The sequence below is a fragment of the Culex quinquefasciatus genome, chromosome 3, assembly GCF_015732765.1.
Source record: "Culex quinquefasciatus strain JHB chromosome 3, VPISU_Cqui_1.0_pri_paternal, whole genome shotgun sequence".
Classification (NCBI taxonomy): Eukaryota; Metazoa; Arthropoda; class Insecta; order Diptera; family Culicidae; genus Culex; species Culex quinquefasciatus.
This window is the reverse complement of record NC_051863.1, coordinates 88,146,579-88,171,798: the sequence shown is the minus strand read 5'-3', so window position 1 is coordinate 88,171,798 and position 25,220 is coordinate 88,146,579. Positions and strand designations below refer to the sequence as shown.

At 39.4% G+C, this 25,220-nt stretch overlaps 2 protein-coding genes across 3 annotated transcripts in view; both read left to right on the top strand.

Moving 5' to 3' along the window:
• LOC6051147 (homeobox protein unc-4) overlaps positions 1 to 24,520 on the top strand; it is a 364,275-nt gene extending 339,755 nt beyond the window's left edge. For both annotated transcript variants that reach the window (XM_038261161.1, XM_038261160.1), the window contains 2 exons: positions 22,173 to 22,312; positions 24,037 to 24,520. In XM_038261161.1, coding sequence (XP_038117089.1) covers positions 22,173 to 22,312; positions 24,037 to 24,379 — 483 coding nt within the window. In that variant the 3' untranslated portion in view covers positions 24,380 to 24,520. The remainder of the gene's footprint in view (positions 1 to 22,172; positions 22,313 to 24,036) is intronic.
• On the top strand, positions 12,456 to 13,673 carry LOC119769231. The gene is made up of 2 exons (XM_038261162.1): positions 12,456 to 13,119; positions 13,290 to 13,673. Exons 1-2 carry the CDS (start codon positions 13,003 to 13,005, stop codon positions 13,665 to 13,667), a joined length of 495 nt encoding a protein of 164 aa, XP_038117090.1. The 5' UTR covers positions 12,456 to 13,002; the 3' UTR covers positions 13,668 to 13,673.
• Positions 24,521 to 25,220: the final 700 nt, after the last annotated feature.

Genomic DNA, 25,220 nt, shown 5'->3' with positions numbered 1-25,220 from the left:
AAATGTCAAAACAGGAATCAAAACAAACCGGTGCTGTGCTTTTTGACGTAGACTTACGTCTTTGTCGAAGGTACTGGGGTGTCATTCCAAAAAACCCGGGCCGAAGGCCCTGGTTAACTGCGTCATCCGTCAAACGCTTATATCTTCCTTCCCTCTAATCGAATCGACACGATTTATGTTCCATTCGATTCGAAAATTATTCAGCAATTTGCTATAAAACTTTCATTGTTGGCAAAATAGTTTAACTATTGAAACAATTGAATGTTTTAAAATGTTTTCAAAATGCAGAGATTTTGCAAGCAAAATGAGCGCTTCCCACTCACGGACGGGAATGTCATCCGAGGGGAAAATCATCCGAGCAACGCGACCGAGTGTCGGTCGCGAAAAAGGAGGGGAAATAGCGGGCCGAAATCATACATAAGAACGCGCGCCAGAGCCCATTCCATCATTCACGTCTCAGACGTCGGACCGGCAGCAGCAGCAGCAGCAGCAGGAAAGCTCAGCCCAGAGCAGCAGCAGCAGGAGAGAGACCAGATCAGCAGCGGAAGGAAAGCTCAGCCCAGAGCAGCAGCAGCAGGAGAGAGGGACCAGAAGTGGAAAAGAAGTGCGCATCGCCTTCTCGTCGTCACCGTCAGCCAGTTGCCTCTCGATGGCCGGACCGTTAGGATCTTTCGTGGTTGCTGTGGTTCGGAGGTGCCTCACTCCCCGTCCCTCGTCCCACCCGGGACGAGGCTGCAACAAGATGAGGCGCGCGCCTGCTGCCTTCCGCCGAAAAGCCTCTCGTGGGTCAGGCCGTGGTTGTTCAACAATCAGGACATCCAACTAGCTCGTCGCATTCGCGGCGAGCGCTTCTGAAAGATTTACGTCTCATCAAATTCTAGTGTTGAAAGAGTTGCCCTCGTCCCACCCGGGACGAGGTAGCGAACTAATTTGAATTTAAATTTCAGGAACAAATTTTGGTCTTCGGGGGCGACGGAATGCACAGCTTTCTGAGGCTGATCTCGCCCCCAACCCCTCTGCCCTCCCCCTATTCTGCTCTTAGCATTCTTGCGAAAATTCATCCAGTGCTCTCGTTTACCTTCAAAATCAATAATTATGTATTGATTCATGTCTAGAAATGCTAAAAGTTTATCTTTTTAATCCTATTGAAAATTATTTATTGAAAAGAATTTCATTTTTTCGAATGTGTCGAAAGTTAAACATTTTGCTACCCGATTTGATTCTCACAAAACGCACACATCTAAACTTTACGTAGTCTACGCCATTCCGGTTATGTCTGTGACATAACTACTTTGACTTTTCGTTTCGTAAATCGGAAAAAAGTGCATTTTTGGTGCATTATGTGTCGATAGTCGTATGTATTTGTGTTTGTTTATGTGTAGTGAGTGAGGGGAAAGTGGAGGTTGTCGTTTTACCGCGGAAAAGAACGATTTGTACCGAGAATCTTGTGTATTTTTGCGTCACCATTTTGGTGCACTTGAACAGCGATTCTCAACCTTTTTTTAGGCTGGTACCCCTCTACCATGTAAATCAAGTAGCCCCGGTACCCCCGGTACCCCCGTTGAGAATCGCTGCACTAGAAGAAGGAAAACTAAGTAGATTCACCACCGCCAGAGTTGGCCACCGATGGAAACTGAGGCTTCAATTCGGTGCGGAGTGAACCCGGCAGGCTGTGCTGTTTTTGTTTATGTGTTTTATGCCGGTAATTGCGTGTGTATTAGTTTGTTTATGTGGGGGATGTGGTTTGCAAAAGAATTCGGAGGAAGTTTTTTCGCGATCGACTTTTGCACCTGTCACAGAAGAAGTCAGAAGAGGAATCCTCGTTGCCGGTATGGCCACCATCATTCAGCTTTACGGAAGCTCTACAATCTCCAGATTCTTCATGTGGCAGACGGTGCTTGTTTTGCCTGTTGACAGATGCATCTCGCGGAAGAGGAGCTTTGCAGTCGCAAGGTATAATTTATTTATCACAGCCCCCAATGTTTTTGTTCTGCTGCAGCTTGGCCCCTCCGTCAAAAGCCCGGTTCAAATATTTTTTTTATTTTCAGCCTCTGAAGGAGGACGAGGCAAAACGGTGCAATCTAATAAGCAGCTGCGTTTTGTAACTGTCTCCAGCGGGGAATACTATGATATGATGAAGGGGTCCTACCTATTTAGCAGCACCATCTTCCACCGGAAGATTTTGGGGCCTCCATCGTTCCGGTAGCCATCATTTGCATTGGACAAATCCGGTCATTTCGACAACGGAATTCTCGTTTTTGTTCAGATAAGTATTGTTTGCTTTCATTTTGTAGAAGTTACATTTAATAATTATTGTAAAGGCGGAGTATCTTTACAAAAATGATTTACATTTTCATTTTAGAATTGATACTTTGTGTTCTCTTCTATTTCACAGGACAGCAATTTCTGGACAACCATCATCATATCATAGTATTCATCATAGGGAATTGATTGGATGGATTTAGAGATCATTTACAAGGTATGTTAAAAAATATTGTTATGTGAATATATCACTTTTTATCAATTGGATATTCAAAACATGTCAATTCCCGTTTTTTTTTAAGATAATGGGTCTTAATTGAAAACATTCATGGTATTAATTTTTGAGATATTACCTTTAAAACTACTTTTGAGAAAAACTTCTTGCAAATTGTAATTCTCACTTACTTTTTAAAAAGGTCCTATGTAAATAGGAAACTCATGGCGCTTTGGTGGTTTTGAAAAAGTAATCTAGAATTATTTATTGGCAAAAATAAAAAGGAATCTTAAAATATGCAATTCAGCATTTGAATAAGACGATTACACCAGTTGTATGATTCACGTTTTTTTCATTCGTATTCAGTCATATTTTCGTTTTGCAAAATCATCTTCAATCAAAGTCATCTGGTTTATGGTACCCATGCTTATTAATGTTAACCCCAAATCAAACAAAAAAATCAATTTATGTAAATAAGTTAGACTCTAGTACATTTATATATTTTCAGAAAAAAACACCAATATATCACTTGTTTTCATAGTTCTTTTATGTTTTCAGATGACAGTTTTGACATAAAAAAAAACTTCTTCTGACTATTTTTTTGTAAACAGTGCACTGGGCTTACACACTTACCAAAAAACCAAAAATCATGATTTTCTGAGTTCAATATCCCACTTTTCATACGATTTTTTGAGTTCAGGTACTACAACCATAAAAATGGTTAATCATATGAAAAGTGGGATATTGAACTCAGAAAATCATGATTTTTGGTAAGGGTGTACTCAGTTCAGATAGCGCGATGCACTTTTACTTTAAAAAAAAGCCCTTTTAAGTTTTCTGTCGAAAAATACCATCTGAAAATAAAAATGTATCATGGGAAGTTGCGAATTATGGATTTGTAAGATTCTTTACAAATCACAACTTTTCATGATACATTAATGTTTCTGGATGATAATTTTACGAACAGTTTTTTTCAGGCAAAAACCTGAACCTGTCATGATTTTTTTATGTTTCTGGATGATATTTTTTCGCACCAATTTTTTCAGGAAAAAGCAGAATTGGCCATGATTATTTCATGTTCCTGGATGATATTTTTCGGTACCATGACATGATATTTTGATGTTCAAAATGTCAACTTGGTTTGATATTTTTTTTGATGTTTCGTAGAGTAACTCATGTTACATTTTATGTTTCTACATCTCTTAAGTCAAGCGTTCTGGAAACATGTCATCTTCATGTTTTTGGCAACATGACAAGTTTACCGTAAGATGTAATTTTCTGATCGGGGAGTTGGTGGCGATAACTTGGAACTATCTTGGCTTGTTTATTTGCATCTTGTTGTAAACTCCTCGAGTTATGACGACTTTTGAAACCGACTGCGTATCATGGAAAGTATATTCCATGATCATACTGCATTATCTACAGTTGATATTGAGCTGTTAGTGGTAGTTTTTTTGGACTTAGCAAAAATTTCGAAAATTTTATTTTTTCCAAAATTTTACCCGAACACCATGAAATGATTATTTTGACTTTATTTCAAATTTATACTGGAATTAGCAAAATTTGCAGTCACTGACAGAATTTTCAATTTCCGACACTTAGAATAATTTTCATGAGCTGATATTTTAAAGTTTGATTTTATTTATGCTGGACTTTGACATTTTTGCGTATATTTTTTAATTCTTTACTTTTTACAGAAAAAGCATTTTTTTGGGACTTAGAAAATTTTCGGGAGGTTGTAAACATGATAAATTACTTTATCAATGCAATTTTAAGAATATTTTCATAGACTTTTATTTTTTATTTAAAAAAATGGAATATAGAGACTTTGGAGTAAAATAATTTTTCAACTTTGTAAAATCTTGTTTTGATGTAAGTGCAATTCCTGCAATATTACTCATATTTGTGAAGAGGAAGAAGGGGGGGGGGTGGTCTTAATTGTGGCGGGGTGCATTAAAAACCAATAATATTATTTTTGGGATCAAAATCTACTTTATGAACTTGATATGATTTTTGGAAGATTTCAGTTGTTTGCTACTATAAACTCAACTTGATGTGGCATTGTTGGTCAAATAAACTCAACAAGATTTTTCGCAGATACGCCTCGAACAATTTATGTTCGTGGCCATGTTCGGTTATCTCTTAACCATACCATTGATGTTTATTTTTGCTTTGAACCAAAATTTCGGAAAAATCGACGAAATTACAGGAAATTTTCGTCCGATTTTTACAAAAACATCAGTTTGTTCCTAAAATAATGTTCCTAACAAAACGTCTTCATTGAAATTTTGAAATTCGAAAGTTGGTTTTTAATAATTATTGATATACCCCCTACAAAAATCGTTCCGGCACTTAAAAAATTTACGGGATCCGTATCACGACAAGATTTTTGGTAGAATTTATTTGATTTTTTGGACTTAGCAAAATTTGGGATTTTGGCCAGTAAAATATTTTCAACACTTAGAAATTTTTCGAGAGCAGGAAAATGAAAAAAAAAATTGGGACTTAGAAAATTTTTGGGAGTTTGGAAACATGATAAATTATTTTGATGTTTATTTTGCTTTGAACCAAAATTTCGGAAAAATCGTCGAAATTACAGGAAATTTTCGTCCGATTTTTACAAAAAAACATCAGTTTGTTCCTAAAATAATGTCCATAACAAAACGTCTTCATTGAAATTTTGAAATACGAAAGTTGGTTTTTAATAATTATTGATATACCCCCTACAAAAATCGTTCCGGCACTTAGAAAATTTACGGGATCCGTATCACGACAAGATTGTTTGTAGAATTTATTAGATTTTCAGGACTTTGCGAAATTTTTGCTCTCAGCCAGTTGAATATTTTTCAACATTTTGAAAAATTATTTTGATAAGAAACATTACCAGGCTTTTTGAAATTTTACTGTGGATTTTTGGACTTATGCAATTTTAAGAATATTTTCATAGACTTTTATTTTTTATTTAAAAAAAATGGAATATAGAGACTTTGGAGTAAAATAATTTTTCAACTTTGTAAAATCTTGTTTTGATGTAAGTGCAATTCCTGCAATATTACTCATATTTGTGAAGAGGAAGAAGGGGGGGGGGTGGTCTTAATTGTGGCGGGGTGCATTAAAAACCAATAATATTATTTTTGGGATCAAAATCTACTTTATGAACTTGATATGATTTTTGGAAGATTTCAGTTGTTTGCTACTATAAACTCAACTTGATGTGGCATTGTTGGTCAAATAAACTCAACAAGATTTTTCGCAGATACGCCTCGAACAATTTATGTTCGTGGCCATGTTCGGTTATCTCTTAACCATACCCTGGGGTGAACTTGACTTGTTCGTGTTTTTACGAACATGGGTAGATTTTTCCAAGAAGCAACTTTCTGCCCGGGTTACTATCTTGTTATAAATGACGTTTACTTTGAAGGCGCAGATAGATGTTGAGCTCTGAAACATCTCAATAATGAGATTAAGTTGAAAAAAGGGAGAAGTAGATAATGATGAGTGAGGTGTAAATGAACCTCAATTCGATTCAACGGAATAGCGAATCAATAAAATATTTGTGAACATATTTTTTCTCACCTCAGCTGACCACGGCATCTTAATTGCTTTTTTCACTTCTCGGCGGGTATAAATTAGGATCTTTAAGGTAAAGCAAGTGTGGAAAACAGCAGGGAACCAAAGGTTTGCCTCATTTCTCCACAGGTAGTTTGTTGTGCGTATCTAATATCAAATAAAAAAAAGGAAGGGGCTCTTTCAAAGCCAAAGCATAAAGAAAGCGATACCAGTGAAACAGCATTAAAATAAATGATGTTAAGGATGTTCGGTCTGAGAAAACCTTTTTTTCTCATTCGAACGACTCTCGCATTCCCATTTGGATAGATTATATTTAAATAGTAAAAATCATGAATTTTTAATACTGTTCACCCTGTGTTACAATTTATTTGGGTGATAATGTGGCCATATATGATATATGGTGATAATGTGGCCATATATGATCACTTATGTTTCCATCAAGCACTATTTAAATATGTATGAGGATTTTGTTTAACATCATTAGACTGGTAGAAAAATCACCTCCCCCCACCCCTCCATTCAAAATCGACTCGAAAAATCAGGGGTCAAAAGAATTTGTTTTTCAAAAAACATCTAAATGTTTGAGTTTATTCAAAATTTTTTGGATTTTTTTTTAAATTTTCAAGTTTACCCGAGGGGCGCGACAATAGTAAAAAAATAAATTATTTAATTAATTAACTGCCGAAATTAACAAATTAACGATTGTTTACGATCAAAACATCGCCACCTCTTTTTACATCACATTGATTTGACAGTTCGACCGACGACGTTTGACATTGCGCATGATTGTTGTTTTTGTGCTTGGTGTAAAATTTGTGTCGCCGAAAAGTCGGTCTAACGGGAGAATGCATTCTCCCGCTAATGGTTCAGACCATCAGACGTAGAGGCTACGATCGTGACGGAGATCACTCCGGTGAACATTCCGGAGCGAAGGCACAACTCTGACCGTGAAGGCAGCGGCGGTGACTGGTCGCTGGTCTCGGGCGGTTCAAGAGATTTTCGTGATATTCGTCAGCCGGAGATCGACATCTGGCAGAAGCCCCCGGCCAACGAGGGTGGAGGCGACGATGGTTAAAGAGGCCGATGCGAATTGGTGGACTCTGGAATGCCTGCAGTGGAAGTGGGACAGACATTGATTTTGTGCAGCTTTGAGCGGCTGGGAAGTGAACTGTTCCAACTCCGACCAGATGCGCGAGTTGAACCGTGGTTGCAACCTGGACAACATTCACTTCCTCGTGCTAGACGAGGTTGATCGTATGATGGAGTGCTAATAATAAAATTGTAAAAAATGCTTTGAAATATACACTAAAGTCTAGAATAACTTGTATTTATTTATCACATACGGAAAACTAAATTCACTTTCAACAGAAGTTTCTTCGCAAAAAAAAAATCGTTGTGTGAAGTAAGGTGTGCCTAAGCTGAATCCCCAGCATCTGCTTGTCCCGTTCGCTCATCAGATTCGCGTACGCGTCGTACTCCCCGGAGCGATTCAGCTTGCCACGATGGTGCTGAATCTCCTGCTGGTTCTGTTGGCAATTTAGCGGTTTTTGTGCAGCTGATGATTGCGATTATGACCCTGCTGCTGCCGTTGATGATAATGGTGCTAATTCAGCACCGGATGATTTTGCTGAACCTCCTGAACCAGTCGCTGGTCAGAATTCGTGTAGGTTCGGCGGCAGCACATTCATTGGAATTGGAGACGGAACGTTCGCCTGGATCGGCAACAGGGGAACCGTGTTCAACGGTAAAGCAAAGTTGACGGCAACTGTTGGGAAACCTCCGGTGGCGGAGGCATCAAATGCTGCGCCTTCTGTTTGTTCATATTCAGCTCGAATTATCTAAAACAAACATAAAATTAATCAAAACTCTCCCATCGTACAAAAATTTTCTCCTTATTGGCACCCCACCTATCGTCTGATGGAGCTGTTGCTGTATCGCCGGATGCTGCGGCCCGGCTTTTCCAGCATGCTCGGCATCATCCACACGATCAGATTCAGCTGCAACCTCGCCTGACTCTCCTCCAACCGGACCAAATCCTCGTAGGAACAATCCTCCCAGTCGTTCAACGCGTCGTACTCCAAATCATTCGGCATAACGCCGAGCCACTGGAAGATGCGTGTAGAGGCCTAAGAATTATGGCATCGACCTCAAATCCAAATGCATGTTTTTCGTAAAAAATCAGCGCAGCATTTATTTCCCAAAACTGAATCAAAACACAAACACTTGACAGTTGTGCGAGCGAACGCGACACGAGGCAAATCAATGTTTTCAAAGCAGGTGTGGTACTGTAAAATATCAAATGACGCGAGGAATTTATTTCCTTAATATATTAAATGCGAAAATTAATCCATTAAGGCCAATGTCACGCCCCTCGAGTCCACCTCACTGTTGCTACACCTTGGTAGCAAAAACCAACAAACGTGACTCTAGCATTTCCTATCGCGCTATTCGGATCGTTGCAAAATAAACCAAGTTTAGTTAAGTTAATTCCGGTTGTTTTATTTGTCCGCCGTTCCGAGGTTCCCCACTCTGGTGACCTCCGTCGTGAATGTAACGGAAATCAATTTCTTTGTTGCGCAAAATACCGAAAAAATGCGTTTTTCTTCGTGGAAACTCTGCTGCCGTCCGCCCTCTTGGATGCAAAAATGATGCTTCCGGTTCGAACGTCTCGCTTCCAGCGCCTCCGACTTCTATCGCCTTGAAATTGCCGGAGTTTTGGAAGACGGACCCGCTAAGGTGGTTCGCCCAAGCGGAGGCTCAGTTCGCGCTCGCTTCCGACCAAACGATGTACTACCACATTATCTCCAAGGTGTACCAAACAGTTCTGCGACACATTTCCGACATCGTCGCGAACCCCCCAACAGAGAACAAACACCCGGCGGTCAAGGCCCGCCTGATCGCCCACTTCGAGTTGTTCGCCGAGGAAAAGTTCGAGAAGCTGCTCAATTCCTGCGATCTCGGAGACGCCCGTCCGTCTCATCTTCTTGCCAAAATGCAAGGTCTATCCACGAGCCTGAACGTGAGCGTTGGATTGATGCGGATGCTCTTCCTGCAGCGGATGCCAGTCAACATTCGAACGATCCTCGCGGTGTTCAACGCTAAACTCGACGAGCTCGCTGCCATGGCCGACAAGATGATCGACGTCGCCGGTCAGCAGGTGGCTGCGATACAACAAGCTGCTCTAACAAGCGTACAGGACCTGGAAGCTCAAATTGCCGCCCTAAGCAGCCAACTGCGACGATTGAAAGCAAGTCCTTGCAAGAGATTTGCTGGTACCATTGCAAGTTCCGAGACGCGGCCCAACAGTGCCGTTCCCTTTGCCAATACAGCTCAAAAAACTAGATTCCTTCTCACTCGAGACGGCGGAGATGGGAACGAAATCGAGTAGCAGCCGTCTTATCATCTTCGATCTTCCTGATCGATACCAGGTCGGACCAGTCTATTGTACCGGCCACAACCAAGGTAAAACAAGGCAGTTCAACCCAGTGGCAGTTGCACGCTGCTAACGGAACGGTCATTCGGACTTTTGGACAACGCTTCGTCACAACCGACTTGGGTCTGCGCTGTAGATTCAGTTGGAATTTTGTGATCGCTGATGTGAGTGCTCCCATAATCGGAGCTGACTTTCTGGCGCATTTTGGGATCGTCGTCGACCTAAAAAGGCGTCGACTAGTCGACTCGACCACCAAGCTTCACTCAATCGCTGGATTGGCAACGCCGACGGTGTACAACGTGACGACGGTGCTCGCTGATCATCCGTTCAAGGATCTGCTGGATGAATTCCGCGATGTGACACTTCAACATGATGTCACTTACCACATCCAGACTAAAGGTCCCCGCTGTCCTGCAAGAACCGTCGACTTCCTCCAATAAACTGCAGGCCGCCAAACAAGAATTCGAGACGATGCTTGAACTGGGAATATGCCGTCACTCGAGCAGCTCCTGGGCCAGCCCACTGCACTGCGTGTTGAAGAACCCGAGCATGCTCATTTGGTAATCGGGTAGCTAAAATGGTATCTGCACCTTACCTGTCATGAGTTCGATTCCAGTATTACGGTAAGTCCATATTCACCACCTTGGATTTGGAGCGAGCCTACCACCAAATTCCCGTAGAACCATGCGACATCCCGAAGACTGCGGTGATCACGCCCTTCGGGCTGTTCGAATTTGCAAGAATGCAGTTCGGATTATGTAACGCGTCGCAGACGTATTAACGCTTCATGCACAAGATTTTTGGGGATCTTGATTTTGTGACGATATTTGCATCCCCTCAGCCAACGAAGATCAACATCGCGATCACATTCGGTGCGTCCTGGAACGTCTGCACTAAAATGGTCTGGTAATCAACCCTGCTAAATGCCGGTTCGCGCAACGTGAAGTTGGGTTTCTCGTGAATAAGGATGGGCTGCGACCTCTACCCGAACGAGTTCAAGCGCTTCAAGACTACAAGCTGCCAGGTACCGCAAGGAACTCCGTCGGTTTCTCGCTCTGATCAACGGCTACAAACGGTTTTTTCCTCACGCCACAGATGAACAAGCTGCCCTGCGAAACCTCATACCTGGAAACCGCAAGAACGACACAAGAAAACTCGAGTGGTGAGACGAAGCACGGGCTGCCTTCGACAACTGCAAGCAGAGTATCGCCAGCGCAGCCCTCCTTCACTACCCGGACCCAACAAAACGGCTGAGTTTGATGGTCGATGCGTCGAACACGTCGACCGGCGCCGTGCTGCAGCAGTTTTGAATACGGCCGATGGGCTCCTCTTGGCTTCTTCTTGCAGAAGTTCTCTGAAGCGCAAACCAGATATTCAACCTTCGGAAGAGAACTAATCGTAATGAAGCTGGCTGTGCAGTACTTCAGGTACTTGGTCGAAGGGCGATCGTTCACCATATTCACCGATCATCGGCCGCTGACTGGCCTATGGAGGGCCTCGTGGCGCGGTGGTTAGCGGCTTCGGCTGCCGATCCCTAAGTTGCTATGGGGCGCCTTATCCTCCTGGCCTTCTATCGGATGGGGAAGTAAAACGTCGGTCTATTTGCGTAAAAGAGGTTTTGGGTGACTCACCACACATAACCTTCGGACGCCTATAGAAATGAGAAGAAACTTGCAACAGAGACCACAAAAGACCCGGGGGTCGTTTAAGTGGATTGCTTTGCTTTTTTTTGCGGCCTCTGACTCAAGCACTAGGATCTACAAGCAACAACCACCTACCACACGAGGAACGATACCTCCGGTACATTTCTCAGTTCACTTCGGATGTCCAGCTCGGCAGCGGTAGCAAGAACAAAGTCGCAGACGCCCTGTCTCGTGTGGCAACCATCGCGTTTCTCAGTTCGGCGGAACGCGTGCGGCGGGAGGCCGCGAATCAAAGGCGCGCGGTGGCCGGTTCTGGACCGGAGGCCGCGGCGCAGGTTTGCTGCTGAAGAACGTGCAGAACGAGCGGTAAAGTGTTGATTGTTGGTCGTGCCCAGGGGGAGGAAGAGAAGATTGAACTGCAAAAGAAGTGCCTTGTGGCCGAAAAAGAAGAAGAGGACGCTAAGTGTGAAGGTAGGCGAGGTTGGGGTCAATAAATGATTGTTAGTAGATAAAATGAAGTGTTTTCATGTAGAAAGAGTCTTTTTTGCAACATGGCGCCCAACGTTAATGACCCACTTCGAACAGTCAGAGGGAATTTTTGTATTCGTGGATTTTGTTAACTGTGCGATCTGCAGGTTTTAGACATGAAGCAACGTTAGTTCCAGATTTTTGTGAATGGCGTGAGCAGGAGGAGGGGCCGTGTCAAAACATTCTGTCATGATTCGATGACGTTCAAATCACCTTCTGGCAGGAGTGCTGCCGTGTAATTTTGCGTTTTGTGAAGAATACGTATGGTTTTGATCTGACGTGCATTGAAGGCTCGTGGTTCTTAGATTAGATTTTGGGCGTAGGCCCTTTTGATTTGTTCGATTCGACACGGTGGCCAGAGAAGTGTAGGTTGGAAGTTTTTTGCGAGCTCTCCTATCGGAGCACGCAAAAAACTTTTCTGTTAAAGGAGGATTGTGTAACGTTAGGAATATTTTGTGGTAATTTGAGCTTTTTTGAGTAAAATATTATTGTACGCACTTGAACATTATTAAAATAACGATAAATAACAAGCATATCCCATAAACGTGCATCTACTGCACGCCAACACGACCTCACCAATACCAGCAACCGACTTCCGGCAAGAACTTCGGCTGCAAATGAGCGGGAGAGCGAACAAGTTGGGGAGAGGAGAGCGTTTCTACGGATCGGAGGGATTCACATCTCTCAACGCTTCGGGGTTGCTCAGTTCCCGGCGGTCCAAGCAAGCGAACGGATCACATCTTTGCTGTTCTTCGAATTCTCGCGGCGTTCGAAGACCGAATTCTCGCGGCATTCGCGAACTCATCCGGATCTTACCGGTGGCCAACTACTGCCACGACTCTGGCCGGACATATCCCGGCGGACGACGGCAGACCGGAGCCGACCAATTCCAGCCAAAGCGGTACAGCGGAACGACTCTGGCCGGCGGAACACGTGCGGCGGGAGGCCACGTATCGAAGGCGCGCGGTAGCCGGTTCTGGACCGGAGGCCGCGGCGCAGGTTTGCTGCTGAAGAACGTGCAGAACGAGCGGTGAAGTGTTGATTGTTGGTCGTGCCCAGGAGGAGGTAGAGAAGATTGAACTGCTAAAGAAGTGCTTTGTGTAGGAGAAAAGAAGAAGAGGACGCTAAGTGCGAAGGTCAAGGCCATGTAGGCAAGGTTGGGGTGAATAAAAAATTGTTGATCGAGAAAGTTAAGTTGTTTTTATGTAGAAATAGTCTTTTTGCAACACATTCCGGAAACCATAACAACCGATCAAAGACGACAGTTCGAATCCGAACTGTTCCGGGAACTGAGCCAGCTCTTGGGAATTAAACGCATTCGGACAACAGCGTATCACCCTCAGGCGAACGGCATGGTCGAGCGCTTCCACAGGACGATGAAAGCTGTTATCATGTGTGTGGACTCGAAACACTGGAGCGACAAACTTCCGTTGATTCTCTTGGGGCTTCGATCGTCCTTCCGAGAGGACATGAAATGCAAAAGCAAAGTAATCCACTTTAACGACCCCCCGGGTCTTTTGTGGTCTCTGTTGCAAGTTTCTGCTCATTTCTAGGCGTCCGAAGGTTATGTGTGGTGAGTCACCCAAAACCTCTTTTACGCAAATGGACCGACGTTTTACTTCCCCATCCGATAGAAGACATGAAATGCACCTCTGCCGAAATGGTGTACGGTCAAACGCTGAAGCTGCCTGGTGAGTTTTTCAAAGCGCCGGTGCGAGGGGAAGTGGACCGCTCGGAGTTCGTCCGTTTGCTTAAGCGAACTCTCCAACAACTCGCACCTGTTGGCGGTAGCAACCACGCAAAGCCCAAAGTATTTTTGCCGAAGGACCTGACCACTTGTGACTTTGTGTTCGTTCGAGTTGACCACGTCAAGCGGCCGTTGCAGCAACCGTACGACGGACCTTACGAAGTTGTCAACCGAAGCAGCAAGTTCTTCGATGTCCGCATCGGTGGCAAGGAGAAGCGCATCGACAGGATCAAACCAGCATTCAACTCCAGACGAAGGCGCCAAAACTAAAGTTACACCTTCGGAATATCGTGTCCGATTCCTCGTGTAACTGGGGAGCCCTGTGGTAGTTCCCACGCGTCGTGTAGTGCCCACCTCATTGTTGCTACACCTTGGTAGCAAAAACCAACAAACGTCACTCTAGCATTTCCTGGCGCGCTATTCGGATCGTTGTAAAATAAACCAAGTTTAGTTAAGTTGATTCCGGTTGTTTTATTCGTCCGCCGTTCCGAGGTTCCCCACAGTACAATACCGCAAAAAGGGTTTTTTCGCCGTGCCGCCAAGAGCGCATCTTTTGGCAGCAATTTTTATTTCCGAACTTCACCGCATAGGTGGCGCTGAAATCTAACTTTTTACACACAGAAAAAAAGTGATGGTAATATCAGATCTGGAAAGGGGTACATCTTTTATGAAAAAATGGTAATTTTATCTCTCTGAAAATGTGTAATTTAACCACTATTCTGGTGTAATATCGCATTTTCAGTCTACACAGTTGGGCAGCGCCATCCGAGAGAATAAAGAACACGATCTGGTAGTATATAGGTACTGTGAACGCACACAGAGGGTAAATCCCGAGATTGACGAGAGCGTTTTTCTCATGGGTTCATTTTCAAAACAGTTCATCAACCAAAAAAGTTCCGGTATCGGGACTCGAACCCAGGACCTTTGACATATCGAACCGCGCCTTTGCCGTATAGGCCACCAAAGTTCAATGACTATGAGATGCTCATTTACCGATATAAGCCACTCAGAGGGAAGATCTGTTCCAATGAACAAATGAACACAATTTCGTGGGGGTTCACCCGCGAGAGGTTTATTCTTCCATTTCATTTTGGTAGAACTATTATCTCGGCTTTCTACTGTGCCCGAGCATGGGTAAATAACAAGGGAAATGCAAAATAATACCATTCAATGGTATCAATACCAAATATTGATTTTCGCAAGCCCTTGAAAAATGTCTAAAGTGTAAGTAAATACTAATCTGTGGTATTATACCAAATTTTGGTATTGTTTTGTTATTGGGCAAATTTTAAGAAAATGTCGAATTTTGACATACTGTTACTTACTTACATACTTAAAAACACAAATCTACTCCAAATTAAAGCCAACTACTTCATTTTGGTCTAAAAAAGTCATTTAATGATCTTTATAAATTAGGGAATACTATACATTGGTATTGTAAAGGTATTTTAAATAAAAATATTTTAAAATGAAGTTGATTCATAAAATAGTAGTTTATGCAACAAGTTGCAAAAAGAGGATTTTTTCAGCACGAGTCGTACATTTATCCAACGAGGTTCACCGAGTTGGATAAATACGACGAGTGCTGAAAAAATTAAGTTTTGCAACGAGTTCCATACAACATTTTTTGTAATTCCGAAAAACACCAATTTAGTGAAATTTCAAGTCAAATTTTCAAGTATTTTGTCGATAAATCATTTAAATCAAAAAAATGTTGAAAAGTGTTACTTTTCGAAACAAGTGCTGAAAAGTAGAACTTTTCAGCATTTATTTTGAAAAGTGTTGCTATTCGATTCTGTTGTTTTTGGTACAGAAAAGTAGGCTATTTCGTCGTTCAAAAATGACAGGAAAAGTAAGTTGTTTCGCGACGGAATTGCAAAAAAAACTATTTTAAATGATGTTTAACATTCTTAAAAGTATGCTGATACATTTGAAAATGATAAGACAAACATGTATATATTTAGACGATTAACTTTACGACAACAATAGGTTTTACGTGAAAAATTTAAGATTTCAGAATGGATTTTACTTAACATTGTGTGCCTTTTTCGTCATAACCGATAAACTCAAAAAAATAATGTCAATCTTTGATAATTTGATAAAATAACTCTTTCAATACCAAAATGTTGGTATGCATGTGGTATTCGAACTTCGTTCTAAAATCCTTTTAATATTGGATTTGTGTTGAATCCTATTCAGCTGGAATCATGCATCCTCGAAAATCCCACAAAAAATGCCACGCTGCCTTTCTCGTTCTGGTTTAGTTTGTATCTCTTTCTTTGAATTTCCTGATAGGGTATTTTAACCATTAGTGGACCCCCTAGTAGAGCCGAAGCACATTTTTCACAAATTTTCAATATTTTAAGCCCTTTTTTATAACCCTTTGTATAAAACAATGAAATCTGAAGTCTTTTGAACAATTTTGACTATTTGTTTCATCAGTTATTTGTTTTTGAGCAGCAAAATAGCCATTTGAAAAAAAAATTTTTTTGCCTTGTTATGGACCCCCTTTTCCTATAGTAGACCCGGGTCCATAATCCGATTGTGGACCCGGGTCCACTATAGGCAAACTGTTATTTTTATACCAAATTTAACCGATATTTCAGAGTTTTTTTGAAAAGGACCGATAAACTATTGTCTTTCATATGTTTATAGGACCTAATCAAAAAAAACTCGAGATTTGATGTTTTGATGCATGGTGTAGGTCTAATGATAGATATAATGAATAAAAGATGGATTTTGCTCACTTTTCATTATAAACAAATATGTTTTGTTAACAAATTTGGCTTTAAACAACAAAACACCTAACAGACATTTAAACACATTTATTTCCGTAAAAGATCAGAGAAAACGTTTCAAAACCACTATAAACATAAAAATAACTAAAAAAAATCTTGATGCAAATTTTTCCATATTAATTACATAAATGGTTGACCGAAACTATATAATAGATTTGTTTACAGTTGCTGATAAAACCACGCATATTTATTTAAAAAAATGTTTTGTTATTGATTTATTATTATAAAATATTATTTCAAACTGCAATTATGATGCTTCAGTTAAGTACAATTAACTATAGTTTTGATTAGTTATATTTTTTTACGGCTTCAGCATTTTTGGTACTTTTAACATGAAAACAGCTCTATTTATACTCATAATTGAAAAAATATGCGTTTAGGTTGATAACAACAAGCATTTATTGTATGTTTTAGAGAAACTTTTGCTTGAATACACAGTTTTCTTCATTTTTGAAGGTTAAATTAACAGGGTCCACTTTTGGAAAAGTTTGGATTTCGTTGTCCTATATTGGACCCCTAATTTTTGTTCGAAAATGGCAGTTCTTCGCTTTATTTTAGTAAAAATCCTTAAACTTACATTATTTCGACTTGCTGAAGTTAAATAATCAGTCAAAAATGATTGGATGGTTAATTCAATCATAAAATATAAATGCAGTTTTGTTGTGAAAATGCTAGTGGCCATGGCTGATTTCAGATGTCGAACTCAAAACACTTTTTTTGGCTGAAAGGACACGTCAATAACAGCCAACATTGTTTTAAATGATGCTGAACATGCCAAATAAATTATTTCTAGACAACAACACGCTTGAAATTGTGATTTTTATTGAATTTTTCATCAAAAACCCTCCAGAGGGTCCACTATAGGAAAGGGGTCCACTAATGGATAACGTACCCTATTTTTGCCTGCAGCTAAAACATATTGATGCAGCAGCAGCCCGTTTTCAATAAGCGTTGATAGCTCAGTTGGTAATCGGGTAGCTAAAATGGTGTCTGCACCTTACCTGTCATGAGTTCGATTCCAGTATTCCTCTAGCTTTCTTTACCTGATATTTTTTGGCTCTCCAAGCAAGATTTCGATTTCCTGCCTGTTCGAAGGATTTAAATATAGCATCAAAATTCTGCCCATTTCTCATGCAATCCTATTAGCCGAATTGAATTCCCGTTGTAATCCTATAGAAAATTCTCACTGTCCAATGAGATTTTTATTTACCCGGAAAGTTGTTATTGTCTGGTATTCATTTGCCCTTGGAATGGCACGTTTTGGTATTGCTTTGGTCTTCCCCATACAGTTTTTGGTATGATTTCATGGTATTATACCATCTATTACTGGGCAACCAAGGGCACATTTTGGTATTTGTTATTATGCCAAGTAATACCAAAATATGGTATTCCCGCGTTATTTACCCCTGCTCGGGTGGGTGTAAATTGAGGTAAAATTACATCATAAAAGAGGTAATTATAGGTCTCTTGCACAAAGTTGTGTAATTTATCATTCTGAACAACTTTGTAGAACATTGAAAAATTGTCAAATAACTATTTTCTACCTGACCCTGAATTCTGCATTGTTATAATAAATTTCTAAAACTTTGCTGAAGGCATCCAATCTAATTGAAAATTCCTTCTCAAGATTTTTGATTTTAAAATTTTTACATAAAATTCAGGACAATGCCCAAAATTGCATGCAAGTAGGGGCAATCCAAAGATGCAAAAAAACAACTTTGGTCTTAGTGTATAGGCTCCCAAACATGTTTACCTAAATATATTTCATTTCGCGCCAACTGGCACACCACTCGAAATGCACAATGTGGTAGGCAAATTATGCATCTGCAATCTAAAAAAATCGTTATCTTCAGAGATTTCGATTTGCCCAATATTCCAAAAAAATATTCTTATATAAAATCGCCTGGGGAACACGATGGTGAAGTTTAATTCGAAATTTAAGCGCATGTAGAGCATTTGTCCCTATTTTGGGCCTACTAATTTTTTGGAAAACAAACACAAATGGTTTTTATGTGTTGTTTTTTCTGGGCTTAGGTGATTTTTACAATATCTCAGAATTATTATAATAAAAATCGTTTTGTCTTTGAACAATTGGGTCCTAAAATGAAGCTTAGATTGCTGATATTATTGTTTAAAGCGATAAAGCTTATTTTTCTGAGTACAATGACCCTTTGTACGACCACAAAGAGTTTAAAATGGATTTTTAAATCAATTTTGAAAAATTAACCTCGCGGTCCTTCTTGACAGAAAAGCTCCTACTTGACAGCTCGTTCCAAGGGGACCATAGTTGATCCATCGAAAAAAATGTTGTCTTGTCAAATATTTTTTTGCATTAAAATGAAAAAAAGTGATCAGAAATGGTTTTTAATCGTGTTTTTTAGCGTTGTACATAAAAATTGACATAGGGCTTTAGTACCTAATTATTACAAAGACAAACGGGATGGACAAGCGTAATGTTTGGAGTAGAGGTGGGCAAAATCGCTCTTTTTTAGGAGCCGCTCATTTTCGTTCGCTCATTAAAAAGAGCCGCTCTTTTGAACGGCTCTTTCGCTCTTTTTCAAAATTTGGATGAAAAGGTTTTTTTTAAGAGTCGTGTGATTTTATAAGTTATTTCACATTGGACTTTTATAAATTATTTGGGGAGTGGCCGTGGCTGACTGGTTACGGTGTTCGCTTTGTAAGCGAATGGTTCTGGGTTCGATTCCCATCTGCTCCCAACGAGAAAGTTAAGAACACATATATTTGAAATGATGAATATGAACGAAAAATCAAAGTCGCTCCAGGCGGGGTTCGATCCTCCGTCCTTTGGATTGGTAAGCAAAAATGCTAACCACTAGGCCATGACGACTTGGTGAGCGTGGACTGGAATTAGGAATACTGTTACAGAGAGCGAGTTGTGGCGCTATAACCACGGCAAATAGTGTCCAGGGCATTCGTGGAAATACAATGTCCCATCCCCGAGGGTCCCGGAGTACCAAACCTTCTTAGCATGGTGCTCCCAACGAATACAACCAAATCTCGAAGCGTATGGTGGTGTGTCCCCACGCTTCTTCCTCCCTGTCGATTCAGAATTGTGTTGTTGTTCGAACACTCAGTGCTCAAACTCAACCCAATTACGAGTCATCTCTGATATACGGCTTTACGCAGTAGGCCTGGCCGCTTTAACGCTTGTGATGTTTCAATGCATTCTAATGCAATGGCGCACTACAAATGTTAATAAATGACAAGAAGAGTGCTAGGCGTCATCTAACCTAAGGCACTCTCCAGGATCCCTTCGAAAGATTGGCTGCGCTAGGGTCTGATTAGATTAGATTAGATTAGATTGGACTTTTATAAATTATTTGATAAAAAAAATTAAACCGAAAACGAGAAGATGCCCTTGAAAACCATAGGTCTTGGTGGTCTTCATGTCAAGATTTCTACTCGAACCTAAACATTCGAGTAATAGAATGGCATCCAAACTTAAATCTAGCATGCCGGAAAAATTGCTTGTAATTTCAAAATTGTATTAATTTCTACATGAATTGAAATAATGCTAATATTTTATTTGGAGAAAATATTCTGTGAACTATTTCTACATTCTGATTGAATCGATAAAATATCCAGTATTCAGTACATTTTTGGTGAGATTTTAACAAATCATTTATTTTTGGGATTAATTTTTATAAGCATTGACATTTTTGAAATTGCATTTCCAATTCTCAAAAACAAATTTAAAACTAATTTTTTTTTGAAAATTCAATAAATTATATTTATATCAAAAATCATGCCATCTTGAAACGGTTCTTTTAAAAGACCGGAGATTAAAAAAGAACCGTGGTTCTTTTTTTGTGAGCCACGGATCGTTCGCTCTTTTCAGTTAACCGGCTCTTTGAGCGGCTCGCTCTTTTTTTGCCCACCTCTAGTTTGGAGTGATATTCATTGTTAGGTACTCAAATTTCATTGGGTACTACTTTTATGAGCTTTTTAACTATTTGTAAGATTTGTAACAAATTATGACATTTTTTTTTTATTTGTTTTTGATTTGCAAAATTTTCAGAAAAATCCTTAAAAGGAAAATATTATCCGATTTGTACAAAAACACATCGACACTAAGGACATAGTTGATTTTATCTCCGCTTATCAAAACTCTTTGGACTCGCTTTATACGGTTTGTATTGGTTTGACAGTTCGTAGAAGCCCCCTGGTTTGCACCCCGTGTTTACACCGCGTGTAAACTTTGAGTGCGCCGTTCGGGTAGAACTCGAAATTTGGTAGCCTGGTGTGTCTTCACTGAAAACTTGTAATGCGTGTAAACGTACAGTGCGTTTCGGGAAGACTGGCAAAAAGAAATAGGGATTTTGAAAATATTCATTTCCAACAGTTATTTTCAAAGCTATGAGAAAAAGTCAAACCAAACTAGGATCTGTATAAAATATTTTGGAGAGCTTCACCTTTTCAACACCTTTTCAAATGCAATCAAGAAAATTAAATTCCATCAAGTTTTACGAGAATGCGAGCAATTTAAAGATTTTTTATTGTTTTTTGGAAGGGGGGGGGGGCATGGAATGGAAAACGTGTTTTAAAATGCATTTTACACTAGTTCAGTTGTTTTGCAATCATTAGTTTTCAAAAAATGTAAGATTTGAAATGTAAGAATCTCTGCGATTTTTTTGCGATAATAAACATCAAAAAGTTTCAAATATTCAAAAGATTTTTAAATCAACCCAAACATGCTGAAAATGATTCTAAACGCAGGGGAATGCATTTTAAATTGATTTCAGCTGATTGCAGTTCAATTTCTATGGAAATTTTGAAGTTTTTTAAAACATATTTTTTTGCCCTCTGATTTTTCGGGGCAACTTTGAAGGGGGGAGGGAGACAAAAACTTTAAATAAAATTTGTACGAGCCTAATCGAAAATTCAACAAAATTCAAATTATTGTTTAATAAATTCAAACAAGCTCAAAATGATTCTAAATAAAACGCAGAGGAATGCATTTTAAATTTCACTTAAATTCTCATTAGAATTTTAAAGCATTTTTTTTAAATTGCCTTTGATTTTTCGAGCCACTTTGTAGGGTGGGGAGGGTTGTATTAACAAAAGCTTTGATAAAAATATTTTATTCTTTATAGCTTTATTACTCTAATTTCAACATTTTGTCTGCCTGAATCAGATGGTTGTTAATCAGATTCGTTATCAAATTGTCATGAATTGAATCCCGAGGTGAAAGGTTTCAAAGTGCAATAAGGTTTGAGAGTCATTTTGAGTTTTAAATTAATATGAAATACTTATATTGTTTGCAGTTTTCTATCTAAGTCAAGTCAAAAATGATGATGAAAATGTTGGCGATATTTACTTGTTTCACTCACATTAATTTGAAAGATTTTTGAACAAAATATTTGTGACAAAAAATCACCTCGCGGGCCGCGTTTGGCCCGCGGGCCATACTTTGGTCACCCCTACGTTTATACGCTCTTCACTCGCACGGTGTTGTACCAGAGGTTTGCACCGTGTTTACACTGCGTGTGAACCTTGAGTGCGCCGTTCGGGTAGAACTCGAACATGGCAGCCTGGTGTGTCTTCAATGAAAACTTGAAATGCGTGTGAACGTACAGTGCGTTTCGGGAAGACTGGCAAAAAGATAAATTTTGAAAATATTTATTTCCAACAGTTATTTACAAAGCTATGAGAAAAAGTCAAACCAAACTAGGATCTGTATAAAATATTTTGGAGAGCTTCAAAACACCATTTCAAATGCAACCAAGAAAATTGGATTCCATCAAGTTTTACGAGAATGCGAGCAATTTAAAGAACTTACCCGTTTTACTCCACTTCCCTTTGTCGTAAAGGGCTCATATTTGGTATGAGTACATCTCCCAAACGCTGAAAGTTTCATACAGAGCTTCATTGGAGCCCCTCGATACGATTGGTGAAAAACTCGCTCTTTACTATTTTTTTACATGTTCTTATTTACTTAATATCATTTCTTTTACAGGTGTGGTTTCAAAATCGACGAGCTAAGTGGAGGAAAAAAGAACACACAAAAAAAGGCCCAGGAAGACCCGCTCACAATGCTCATCCTCAATCCTGCTCAGGGGAACCTATCCCACCAAACGAACTGAGGGCAAGAGAGAAGTAAGATAGTGTATTTTTTATATTAATGTTTTCAAATGTCATTTAGACCGTTGCAAATGTTTTTTGAAGTTTATGTCCCTCGGCTCTGACCAAAGTCGAGGATGGGGCAAAAAAAAAATAAAAATTGAAATTACAAACAAAGATTTCAACATTTGGATGTAAAAAGTAAAAGGGGGGCACGCGTACCTGGTGCGCTATGCTGATTGGTATGTATGTGAGGGGAAGGGCGACATAAACTTTGAAAATATCTGCAACGGCCTTAAATCATTGAGGCCGTTGCAAATATTTTTCAAAGTTTATGTCTCCCATAAACCCCTCCAACTTTTTCACAGGTTCTTAAATAAGCTTTCTGGAAAGTTAAGGAAAGTTAGATAGTTTGAAGGTAGCATAGGCCACTCTTTTACTGCCTTATAAAAACAATCAAAATTCATTAAATTTGAAATAAATGGATGATTTCACCCCTGATAGCTTCAAAAATAACGTTTAATGCGTTTGATGCTTATTTGTAAAAATAGTGTCTTATTTCAACATATTTACACTATTTTAAAAATCAACTTAATCCACCTATGTGGTTGGTGCCTTCCTCACTTTACAAACAGTGGGTGACATGATGGACACACACATTTGGACACAAATTTCATTTTTTTAATCCGGAATAAAAAAGTACACAAATTTCACTCGAGAACGGGTTGCCACTTTGCCACATTTTCTATGTTTTGGACTTTTTGGAAAGGTATTTCGATTACCTTACCAACGATGGGTCGGATAATGGATCCGGACATCGTTTATATACAGTTAAGTGAGATCCGGCTGCAGAAAGGTACATACATATCACTTTAGTTAAGAGAAGAGAAAGAGATGCCAATGTTTTGAACTCGTTGGAAAGGTCTTTCTATTACCTAACCATCCGGATCCGGACATAGTTTACATAAATTTAAGTGAGATCCGGATATTTGTGAAAACACATTTTTAAACATAACTTTTGAAGTGTTTATCAAAATTTTAAATAATTCAATGGCGACGTATGGGACCCTAAACCGAGTCGAATGCGACCAGTTTGAACAAAATCGGTTTAGCCACTGCTAAGTGAACTGAGTTACAATTTTGGTCACACACATACACACAGACATTTGTTCAGTTTTCGATTCTGAGTCGATAGGTATACAAGGTATACAAAAAAGTTCATTTTCCGAGCAGGTGAGGAAGGCAAAAATGTTTGTTTTTTTTTATATAAAAGTGTTCAAACTACATGAAAACTATGTTGGATAGGGCCCTTAAGTCATTTCTTATCACCTTTCAACGTTGTATTAGACGAAATGGGTTGTTTTCTAAGGTGGCACATTCTTCCCCGCAGGGTGGTCCATTCTGCTCCGCATCCTGGAAAAGTTCTCGAAAAATACATCTTGTAAAGTGCATTAAAAATAGTATAAGTTTTCATCAACCAAGCATACACCATTGAAGGAAAATCCCAAAGCATATAATATGTCTACTACACTGAATTCATAAATTTGTATGTTTTCTGTGGTTGTTGGTGAGTTTTACTTGGGCGGTTCATTCTGACACCCCCCCCCCTGCCCCTAATCGTTTCTTTCTGGTTTTTTATTGCTGACGAAGGCCGATCGGGGCGTTGAATTTCTCAGCGGGAAGGGACATCAATTTTCAAAAATGTTTGCATCGTGTTTAAGTTAAACAAAAATTTACCTAATATTTTACTCATTTAACAGAGCTCGTCGAAGAAAAAAGCTGACAAAGGCTCTCGAACGACAAGCAAGAAAGCTACGGGCAAAAGGAATAGCAGTTGATCTCGAAGTTCTCAAGGCAGAGTACCTATCACAGCATCACAACAATTCCAGTTCAGAAAGTGATGTAGAAGGAGGTGATGACGATGATGACGAGGATCCAATTGATGTTGTTGGAGGAGCTGAATCTAATGAAATATCAGAAGACTGTTTAATGGAAAGGCGTGTCAGTATCGACGATACCATGGAAGAAAGTACTGATGCACATAAGAATAGTATGAGGCCAAACCCGTTTAGCATAGAATCATTACTTTACAACAATACGTGAAATACACTATCCATGGAGAACAGTTTCTTATAAACACGTTAGTTCAGACGCTACCATTATGTACAATAACACATTATAAGTTAAATATTTTAGTTTATTTTCGTTTCATGCCGTATTGAATAATTAATCTCTGAAATGATATCACTTCTTTATATTTGAGTTGAGAATTCCATTTTCCGTACCTGAACTTGTCTCACAAAAAATTGAAGTTATGGAAAATATTTAGCGTGAGTCATTGGTGATACTATTCCGATCATTCCGAACATTCCATGTCAACTGATAGCGTTGGCGGTCGGACTCAGACTAAATAATGCACGCGTTTATTTAACCAAACTTTTTTAAAAACCGGGGTGATTTTGATAGTGATTACGTCAAATTCACTTTTGGTACGGTTACATCGAATGTCTAATTTGAAAAATTCGTAATATAGAAAAGAATAAATTAAAATACAAATTTAATCTTGAACTTGAGAATTTTAATAAATTTGAAGATATTTTTGAATTCTGTTTCAATAACAATTTGAACTATTTTAAGAGTAAAATTGTTCAAAAAATCTGATGCAGTCTGTTTTCCAATTCGAACTCATTTTAAAAATTATAAAATAATGCTATTTATTTAATTATAGTTTACTAACTTTTTAAACTATTCAAAATTTGTCGAAAACTGCAGCATGCTCCATAAGGTACTTTGAACACTTATCTACCAAGGTCAACATGGTTTCATATAGTTGCAAAAAGGCGCATTTGAACAAGAAAATCCAAAAGCAATAAAATTTGAGTTTCAGTAAATAAATGAAGATGCTAGTGAAGATGCATTCAATTTGAATATCAAATTGAGTGAA